General features: G+C 43.8%; 1 protein-coding gene across 1 annotated transcript in view; it reads left to right on the top strand.

Moving 5' to 3' along the window:
• LOC138859500 (uncharacterized) overlaps positions 1-7,737 on the top strand; it is a 34,875-nt gene extending 27,138 nt beyond the window's left edge. The window contains exons 2-11 of the mRNA XM_070114928.1: positions 2,385-2,522; positions 2,764-2,829; positions 2,987-3,055; positions 3,382-3,622; positions 3,830-3,911; positions 4,072-4,312; positions 4,711-4,826; positions 6,373-6,649; positions 7,178-7,405; positions 7,575-7,737. Of these exons, the coding sequence (XP_069971029.1) occupies positions 2,385-2,522; positions 2,764-2,829; positions 2,987-3,055; positions 3,382-3,622; positions 3,830-3,911; positions 4,072-4,312; positions 4,711-4,826; positions 6,373-6,649; positions 7,178-7,405; positions 7,575-7,737 (1,621 nt within the window). The remainder of the gene's footprint in view (positions 1-2,384; positions 2,523-2,763; positions 2,830-2,986; positions 3,056-3,381; positions 3,623-3,829; positions 3,912-4,071; positions 4,313-4,710; positions 4,827-6,372; positions 6,650-7,177; positions 7,406-7,574) is intronic.
• Positions 7,738-11,914: the final 4,177 nt, after the last annotated feature.

Below are 11,914 nucleotides of genomic sequence, written 5' to 3'. Positions count from 1 at the left end.
GGGAGGAGGGAGGGAGAGAGAGGGAGAGGGAGGAAGGAGGGAGAGAGAGGAAGAGGGAGGAGGGAGGGAGAGAGAGGAAGAGGGAGGAGGGAGGAAGAGAGAGGGAGAGGGAGGAGGGAGGAAGAGAGAGGGGGAGGGAGGAGGGTGTGAGAGAGAGAGAGGGGGAGAAGGGAAGAAGAGAAAGAGGGAGAGAGAAGACGAGAAATTGAGATCAATAGAGAAATAAGGAAGGTGAAGGCGGGAGAGAAGAAGCACGCACACTCACACACACACACACACTCAGACACACACACACACACACACACACACACACACACACACACACACACACACACACACACACACACACATATATATATATATATATATATATATATATATATATATATATATATATATATATATATATATATGTGTGTGTGTGTGTGTGTGTGCTTGTGTGTGTGTGTGCGTGTGTGTGTGTGTGTGTGTGTGTATACATATGTATATATGTGTATACATACTTTACCCTAGCCCTTGTTGTATTACACTTTTAAGACACCAAAAAAACAATCAAAAATCAAATTGAATAACAAATAAATATCAAACATTTTTTTAGAGATCTTAAGGAGTTGATCTAAATAGCTTAGAGAAGGAGAAGCTGTTTGAAGTGGCTGTTGTTCTTTACTTATCCAAGGGAATTTCGTATCAAACTGTCACGCAATTTGGGATAAAAATGATAATGATAAGTAATAATTTCGAAGGAAAGTGCACGTTTTTTTTTTTTTTTTTTTTTTTTATTATCATTCCAGGAAATGGTATTGTTGGTATTTTTGGGATAATATCTAAAATAATAATAATCATCATAATAATAATAATAATAATAATAATAAATAGATAGATAAATAAATAAACAAAATTAATGAAATGTTAATTAAGATTAATTAAATATTTCAATCCACAGCATAAAATCAATAAGAAAAACCGAAAAATAAAAGGGGAAAAAATCTATAAAAAAAATCGTGGCAAGCTCGTTTGGAAACCGCCAATACGAGCCCCTCCCCACCCCCCCATCCGCTAAATATCACTGATTCTATGTCTCGCTGATTCTAGCTAATTCTCACTATATCTCGCTGATTCTCACTAATTCTCGCTGATTCTCGCTCTCTCTCGCCAACTCTCGCTGATTCTCGCAAACTCTCGCTGATTCTCGTTGATTCTCGCCAACTCTCGCTAATTCTCGTTGATTCCCGCTGATTCTCACTAATTCTCGCTGATTCTCGCTCTCTCTCTCGAGAAAGAAGAGAAGGAGGAGGAAGGAGAGGGAATAAAGATAAGGGAAGGTAAAAGCAGTAGCAGGGAAGAGGGATAAAACAAAACAAAAACAAAAAAATAGGAAGAGGGAAGTAGAAAAGCGAGTGAAAGAGAGGGAGAGAATGGAAAGAAGAGGAAAGGAGAAAGGAGGAGATAGAGAAAGAAAGAAAATGGATGGAACGAGAATAAAAAAAGGAAGAGAGAAGCCGAAAAAGGAAACGAGGGAAATGGGAGAAGGAACAAGAACAGGAAGATGGAAAGAAGGAAAAAGAGGAAACGAATAAAAGGGAGAACAAAGGGAAGAAAAAGAAGGAACCAAAAGAAAAAGAAAAATAACAAGAATAAAAGGAAGAGAAAGTCACAAACAAGGTAACTCGGGACTCATCCACACAATTGACTCATCCACACAAGGGACTCATCCACACAAGAGACTCATCCACACAATTGACTCATCCACACAAGGGACTCATCCACACAAGAGACTCATCCACACAATTGACTCATCCACACAAGGGACTCATCCACACAATTGACTCATCTACACAATTGACTCATCCACACAAGGGACTCATCCACACAATTGACTCATCCACACAAGGGACTCATCCACACAAGAGACTCATCCACACAATTGACTCATCCACACAAGGGACTCATCCACACAAGAGACTCATCCACACAATTGACTCATCCACACAAGGGACTCATCCACACAATTGACTCATCTACACAATTGACTCATCCACACAAGGGACTCATCCACACAATTGACTCATCCACACAAGGGACTCATCCACACAAGAGACTCATCCACACAATTGACTCATCCACACAAGGGACTCATCCACACAAGAGACTCATCCACACAATTGACTCATCCACACAAGGGACTCATCCACACAAGAGACTCATCCACACAATTGACTCATCCACACAAGGGACTCATCCACACAAGAGACTCATCTACACAATTGACTCATCCACACAAGGGACTCATCCACACAATTGACTCATCTACACAATTGACTCATCCACACAAGGGACTCATCCACACAATTGACTCATCTACACAATTGACTCATCCACACAAGGGACTCATCCACACAAGTAACTCATCCACACAAGGGACTCATCCACATAAGGGACTCATCCACACAAGGACCTCATCCACACAAAGGGACTCATCAACATAAGGAAGTCATCCACATAATTGACTCATCCACACCAACGTAGCTCATCCACACAAGGGACTCATCCACACAACTGACTCATCCACACGATTGACTCATCCACACAATTGACTCATCCACACAATTGACTCATCCACACAAAATTATCTCACCCACACAACTGACTCATCCACACAATTGACTCATCCACACAATTGACTCATCTACACAATTGACTCATCTACACAACTGACTCATCTACACAACTGACTCATCTACACAATTGACTCATCCACACAAGGAACTCATCCACACAAGGGACTCATCCACACAAGGGACTCATCCACACAAGGGACTCATCCACACAGTTGACTCATCCACACAAGGCACTCATCCACACAATTGACTCATCCACACAAAATGATCTCATCCACACAACTGACTCATCCACACAATTGACTCATCCACACAATTGACTCATCTACACAACTGACTCATCTACACAATTGACTCATCCACACAAGGGACTCATCCACACAAGGGACTCATCCACACAAGGGACTCATCCACACAAAGGACTCATCCACACCAACGCAGCTCATCCACACAAGGGACTCATCCACACAATTGACTCATCCACACAATTGACTCATCCACACAAAATGATCTCATCCACACAACTGACTCATCCACACAATTGACTCATCCACACAATTGACTCATCTACACAATTGACTCATCTACACAATTGACTCATCCACACAATTGACTCATCCACACAATTGACTCATCCACACAATTGACTCATCTACACAACTGACTCATCTACACAATTAACTCATCCACACAAGGGACTCATCTACACAATTGACTCATCCACACAAGGGACTCATCCACACAATTGACTCATCTACACAAGGGACTCATCCACACAAGGGAATCATCCACACCAACGCAGCTCATCCACACAATTGACTCATCTACACAAGGGACTCATCCACACAATTGACTCATCTACACCAAAGGGACTCATCCACACAATTGACTCATCCACACAAGGGACATCCACACAAGGGCCTCATCCACACAAGGGACTCATCCACACAAAGGACTCATCCACACAAGGGCCTCATCCACACAAGGGACTCATCCACACCAACGTAGCTCATCCACACAATTGACTCATCTACACAAGGGACTCATCCACACAAGGGACTCATCTACACCAAAGGGACTCATCCACACAAGGGACTCATCCACACAAGGGACTCATCCACACAAAGGACTCATCCACACAATTGACTCATCTACACAAGGGACTCATCCACACAAGGGCCTCATCCACACAAGGGACTCATCCACACAAGGGCCTCATCCACACAAGGGACTCATCCACACCAACGCAGCTCATCCACACAATTGACTCATCTACACAAGGGACTCATCCACGCAAGGGACTCATCCACACAAGGGACTCATCCACACAATTGACTCATCTACACCAAAGGGACTCATCCACACAAGGGACTCATCCACACAAGGGACTCATCCACACAAAGGACTCATCCACACAATTGACTCATCTACACAAGAGACTCATCCACACAAGGGCCTCATCCACACAAGGGACTCATCCACACAATTGACTCATCCACACAAGGGACTCATCCACACCAACGCAGCTCATCCACACAATTGACTCATCTACACAAGGGACTCATCCACGCAAGGGACTCATCCATACAAGGGACTCATCCACACAAGGGACTCATCCACACAAGGGACTCATCCACACAAGGGACTCATCAACACAAGGGACTCATCCACACAAGGGCCTCATCCACACCAACGCAGCTCATCCACACAATTGACTCATCTACACAAGGGACTCATCCACACAAGGGACTCATCCACACAAGGGACTCATCCACACAATTGACTCATCTACACAAGGGACTCATCCACACAAGGGCCTCATCCACACAAGGGACTCATCCACACAAGGGCCTCATCCACACAAGGGACTCATCCACACCAACGCAGCTCATCCACACAATTGACTCATCTACACAAGGGACTCATCCACACAAGGGACTCATCCACACAAGGGACTCATCCACACAATTGACTCATCCACACCCAAGGGACTCATTCACACAAGGGACTCATCCACACAAGGGACTCATCCACACAATTGACTCATCCACACAATTGACTCATCTACACCAAAGGGACTCATCCACACAAGGGACTCATCCACACAATTGACTCATCCACACAAGGGACTCATCCACACAAGGGACTCATCCACACCAACGCAGCTCATCCACACAATTGACTCATCTACACAAGGGACTCATCCACGCAAGGGACTCATCCACACAAGGGACTCATCCACACAAGGGACTCATCCACACAAGGGACTCATCCACACAAGGGACTCATCAACACAAGGGACTCATCCACACAAGGGCCTCATCCACACCAACGCAGCTCATCCACACAATTGACTCATCTACACAAGGGACTCATCCACACAAGGGACTCATCCACACAAGGGACTCATCCACACAAGGGACTCATTCACACAAGGGACTCATCCACACAATTGACTCATCTACACCAAGGGACTCATCCACACAATTGACTCATCCACACAAGGGACTCATCCACACAAGGGACTCATCCACACAAGGGACTCATCCACACAAGGGACTCATCCACACAAGGGACTCATCCACACAAGGGACTCATCCACACAAGGGACTCATCCACACAATTGACTCATCCACACAAGGGACTCATCCACACAAGGGACTCATCCACACAAGGGACTCATCCACACAAGGGACTCATCCACACAAGGGACTCATCCACACAATTGACTCATCTACACAAGGGACTCATCCACACAAGGGACTCATCCACACAAGGGACTCATCCACACAAGGGACTCATCCACACAAGGGACTCATCCACACAAGGGACTCATCTACACCAAAGGGACTCATCCACACAAGAGACTCATCCACACAAGGGACTCATCCACACAAGAGACTCATCCACACAATTGACTCATCTACACAAGGGACTCATCCACGCAAGGGACTCATCCACACAAGGGACTCATCCACATAAGGGACTCATCCACACAAGGGACTCATCCACACAAGGGACTCATCCACACAAGGGACTCATCCACACCAACGCAGCTCATCCACACAATTGACTCATCTACACAAGGGACTCATCCACACAAGGGACTCATCCACACAAGGGACTCATCCACACAAGGGACTCATCCACACAAGGGACTCATCCACACAAGGGACTCATCCACACAAGGGACTCATCCACACAAGGGCCTCATCCACACAAGGGCCTCATCCACACAAGGGACTCATCCACACAAAGGACTCATCCACACAAGGGACTCATCCACACAAGGGACTCATCCACACAAGGGACTCATCCACACAAGGGACTCATCCACACAAGGGACTCATCCACACAATTGACTCATCTACACAAGGGACTCATCCACACAAGGGACTCATCCACACAAGGGACTCATCCACACAAGGGACTCATCCACACAAGGGACTCATCTACACCAAAGGGACTCATCCACACAAGAGACTCATCCACACAAGGGACTCATCCACACAAGAGACTCATCCACACAATTGACTCATCTACACAAGGGACTCATCCACGCAAGGGACTCATCCACACAAGGGACTCATCCACACAAGGGACTCATCCACACAAGGGACTCATCCACACCAACGCAGCTCATCCACACAATTGACTCATCTACACAAGGGACTCATCCACACAAGGGACTCATCCACACAAGGGACTCATCCACACAAGGGACTCATCCACACAAGGGACTCATCCACACAAGGGACTCATCCACACAAGGGACTCATCCACACAAGGGCCTCATCCACACCAACGCAGCTCATCCACACAATTGACTCATCTACACAAGGGACTCATCCACACAAGGGACTCATCCACACAAGGGACTCATCCACACAAGGGCCTCATCCACACCAACGCAGCTCATCCACACAATTGACTCATCTACACAAGGGACTCATCCACGCAAGGGACTCATCCACACAAGGGACTCATCCACACAAGGGACTCATCCACACAAGGGACTCATCCACACCAACGCAGCTCATCCACACAATTGACTCATCTACACAAGGGACTCATCCACACAAGGGACTCATCCACACAAGGGACTCATCCACACAAGGGACTCATCCACACAAGGGACTCATCCACACAAGGGACTCATCTACACAAGGGACTCATCCACACAAGGGACTCATCCACACAAGGGACTCATCCACACAAGGGACTCATCCACACAATTGACTCATCTACACAAGGGACTCATCCACGCAAGGGACTCATCCACACAAGGGACTCATCCACACAAGGACCTCATCCACACAAGGGACTCATCCACACAAGGGACTCATCCACACAAGGGACTCATCCACACAAGGGACTCATCCACACAAGGGACTCATCCACACAAGGGACTCATCCACACAAGGGACTCATCCACACAAGGGACTCATCCACACAAGGGACTCATCCACACAAGGGACTCATCCACACAAGGGACTCATCCACACAAGGGACTCATCCACACAAGGGACTCATCCACACAAGGGACTCATCCACACAAGGGACTCATCCACACAAGGGACTCATCCACACAAGGGACTCATCCACACAAGGGACTCATCCACACCAACGCAGCTCATCCACACAATTGACTCATCCACACAAGGGACTCATCCACACAAGGGACTCATCCACACAAGGGACTCATCCACACAAGGGACTCATCCACACAAGGGCCTCATCCACACAAGGGACTCATCCACACCAACGCATCTCATCCACACAAAAGCGTCTCATCCACACAAGGGACTCATCCACACAAGGGACTCATCCACACAAGGGACTCATCCACACAAGGGACTCATCCACACAAGGGACTCATCCACACAAGGGACTCATCCACACAAGGGACTCATCCACACAAGGAACTCATCCACACAAGGGACTCATCCACACAAGGGACTCATCCACACAAGGGACTCATCCACACAAGGGACTCATCCACACAAAGGGACTCATCAACACAATTGACTCATCTACACCAAAGGGCCTCATCCACACCAACGCATTTCATCCACACAAAAGCGTCTCATCCACACAAAAGGATCTCATCCACACTTAGAAGCGAGCGAGTGAAAATCCTCCGATGATCGAGATAAAACATCTAATTAATGACAAAAAATCTTTACTGATTGACTTCCGGGATTTTCATAATTGGCAAAATTATGGGAGGATAAGGTCACCGAAATAAAAGAATGAGAGGAGAGAGAGAGAGCGAGAGAGAGGGAGAAGGGATAGGGAGGGGGAGGGGGGAATGGAGGAACGGGAGGGAGGGAGGGATGGGGGATGATGGGTGGGTGGCTCTGCTGACGGGGAAGGAGGGGGGAGGGGGGAGGGGGGAGGGGGGAGGGGAGGGGAGAAGGGGGATGGAGGGAGGGGGGAGGGGGGGTAAATGGATAGGCAGGGAATAGGTTTCATAATAAGATATCATTGCAAAATGATCCGTTTGTTGACATAGAAAGATGTTGAAGAAACGCGGTCATATATTTGTTTATTTTTAAGGGTTTGACACAAAGTTTATTTCACTTTTTATCTTTATAAATCATATACGCAACGTCAATTTAAATCCTTGCATTATAAGCCGTACTCCGTCGCTAATGATAAGTTCAACATTTAATATATAAGTTTGTAATCATATCTATTTTTTTTTTAATACATAAATTTGCAATCACATTTATTGGCCTTAAAATGATGGTGTTTTGATTATGTATTTAATCTGGGCCGGAGTTGTGCTTTCGCAAAACCAACCTTTCTAAATTATAAGAATTCACACCAATATATCTTGCTTGCATGAAGACATACAACATTGCAAATGGTTTAGCGAAATATATATGCGATAGCGAAACAATACATACACACACACACGCACGCACACACACACACACACACACACGCACACACACACACACACACACACACACATATATATATATATATATATATATATATATATATATATATATATATATATATATATATATATAGATAGATAGATAGATAGATAGATAGAGAGAGAGAGAGAGAGAGAGAGAGAGAGAGAGAGAGAGAGAGAGAGAGAGAGAGAGAGAGATACACACATATATATATACATATATATATCTATATCTATATCTATATCTATATCTATATCTATCTATCTATCTATCTATGTATATATATATACACATATATATATAATGAGGAGAGGATTTCATTTAGTCTTAGTGTGTGTGTGTGTATAGTTGAATCCCTAGAGATTACAGGCATGATCGCAGCCAAGCCCTTTGTGTACACCTGCCGCAGCCGAACCATGGAAGGAGCCGCCCTTGGTTAAGACGTGGCCGCTTTGTCTCTGGGACCATCTGCTTTATGGCGAGAGTCGTCGCACGAGGCATTCCCCGGTGGTTTAAGGTATCTGTGTGGTTGACAGAGAGCAGACGTGCTTTTGTGGCCTGAGTTGTGTAAATTGATATGTTTTATTATCGTTTTGATTAATGTTTGATATGTCTGATATGGTCAGTATGGTTATGTAAATGAAAGGACTTTACCATAAGTATGGAATATATAATAATTTCAGCTGTACTATATGAATTGTTGATATATATCATCAGCGTAGTTTTGTAAGTATATATTACACACACACACACACACACACACACACACACACACACACACACACACACACACACACACACACACACACATACATATATATATATATATATATATATATATTTTTTTTTTTTTTTTTTCTTTCTTTCTTTTCTTTTCTTTTTCTTCTTGCTATCGCGTACATTTTTTACTATAACATATGCAGTGTTGTATATCGCTTTGTTTCTAAATTCACCCCTGTTCTTCCAAGGGTCTATGGATGAATTTTAAAAATGTTAGGCGAGTAGGACAAATATCATTACACTTGTTATAGTATCTACCAGATTTCTCGGTCCATAATGGAATTCTTGAGCATGTAGTTTCGTGTTGACATATTTCGCTCAGCGCATTAGTACGTGTATAAACTCACAACTTGGTGGCGCTACACACATAAAAATTCAGTGATCAATTTGGCTCTAATAGCCACGCTGACAAACTACTGTTCCCCTTATTAGCCTTAACTGACTTCCGTACGCGGTGAACGGAAGCGAAAGGAGGTCAGGTCAGGTCGAAGGATCATGTGGTCTTTGTGAAGGGTGGTCGGCATACGGAAGAAGGCGGAGGATGTGGGAAGGTAGGAGACTGTCGGCGGGAGAGAAACAGCTGTTCAAGAGTAAATTGGGTAACAGCTCGAATAAGTTAGATATATGTACACACACACACACACACTATATATATATATATATATATATATATATATATATATATATATATATATATATATATATATATATGTGTGTGTGTGTGTGTGTGTGTGTGTGTGTGTGTGTGAGTATATACGTGTGTCTGTGTATAGTACGTGCACATACATACACACAATTATATATATATATATATATATATATATATATATATATATATATATATATATGTGTGTGTGTGTGTGTGTGTGTGTGTGTGTGTGTGTATGTATGTATATACGTGTGTCTGTGTATAGTACGTGCACATACATACACACAATTATATATATATATATATATATATATATATATATATATATATATATATGTATGTATATATATATTTACATATATATATATATATATATATATATATATATATATATATATATATATATATATATACACATATACGTATAAATGTATATATACATACATACATATACATATAGATAAATATAAATATAAATACTCACAAACATATATATAAATATATATATATAGTACAAAATATAACACACACACACACACATACACATACAGACAAACACCCACACATTGCGCAACCGGTCGTGAACTCAAAACCCAGTCCAAAGTTCAATAACATCCCATTTTTCCATTTTCTCTGAAGATAAAAAAAAACTTTGGAAATAGAAACGACGAGGATAAATATAACATTGTGTGTGATGCAACAGGTTCTTATTCTCAATTCCCTGAAACGTTCTATAGGGATTATTGTCTTTTTATTAAATGAGATGCACAATACGTTGAGTATATGGACTAATCCACGGAACAGAAATAATAATAATGTTTGTTGTTTGTGCGTGTGTTTGTTTATTAGTGTGTTTGAGTGTGTGCATTTGCCTGTATGTGTTTGCTAGTGGTTTTGTGTATATATTTTGTTTTTTTTGTGTATATTTGCCTCTGTGTTTGTTTATTCGTGTGTTTGAGTGTGTGTATTTGCCTGTATGTGTTTGCTAGTGTTTTTGTGTATATATTTGCCTGTGTGTTTGTTTGTCTGTTTGCCTGTGCGTGTGTGTGAGGAAGATGACGGGTCGATGCAAGCCCCTTGGAGTACTCCACAAATAATTAGCGGCCAAACAGATGTCTCGCACCAGATCTCATGCTCTGCTTCCTCGATATTACGAATGATATTACGAATTGCAGCAGGAAAGTCCCGTGTCCAAGGTGGTAAAGGCGGGTCACGGCCACGTTGTCGAATTCCCTCTTAAAATCAAAGAAGACCACGGCGTTCCTGAGGCGCGCCATGGTCAGCGTGGCGGAGCGTCTCTTCGGGTTGCCAAACTGATGAGGAGGACTGAGGTGCCGCGTCAGGCAGAGGGAGACACGCCCCGCGGCCCTCCAAAACCTTTCCGCTAGTTTGCTATTAGGTGACGTGGGCTACATTAGACAGCGCGTCTCACTAGCCGCTAGTTTGCTACGAGGTGACATGGGCTACATTGGGCACCGCTGTCGCTATTAATGTTCCCCATCTTTTGTAAATATTTGTTGTAAGATATTTCTAGAGGTTGACACAATTAGCTCACCTTTGCACTTTGGCCTTTGTTATCAGGAAAGGGAAGACTCGCTGACCTATTAATAGATTCAGTCAACGCTGTAATGCAAGTTTTATTCCGCTTTCTCTCGGTAATAACAAACCATTCATATTTAATTTGTTTGATATTCCTCCCCCAGAGTGTAATGCGGCTCAAGACGTCGCTGCAGACGCCTTAGCTCGAAGATTATCCACAGCCGGTTGGCGTCTCCCCTTCGCCAGGCTTCGAGCCGGAAGTGACCCTCTTCCCGGTGCCAAGGGATGGCTCGGAACGCATCAACTTGTTCCTCCTCCGCCGTCTCTGTTCAGCTTCCGAGAACGACTCATCCTCCGCCATGGATCCTGAATCCGAGGTCATTTGAGGCTGAGAACCT

The sequence above is a fragment of the Penaeus vannamei genome, chromosome 36 (assembly GCF_042767895.1).
Source record: "Penaeus vannamei isolate JL-2024 chromosome 36, ASM4276789v1, whole genome shotgun sequence".
Lineage (NCBI taxonomy): Eukaryota > Metazoa > Arthropoda > Malacostraca > Decapoda > Penaeidae > Penaeus > Penaeus vannamei.
The sequence above is the reverse complement of the archived record's forward strand: the minus strand, read 5'-3'. Positions and strand labels throughout refer to the sequence as shown.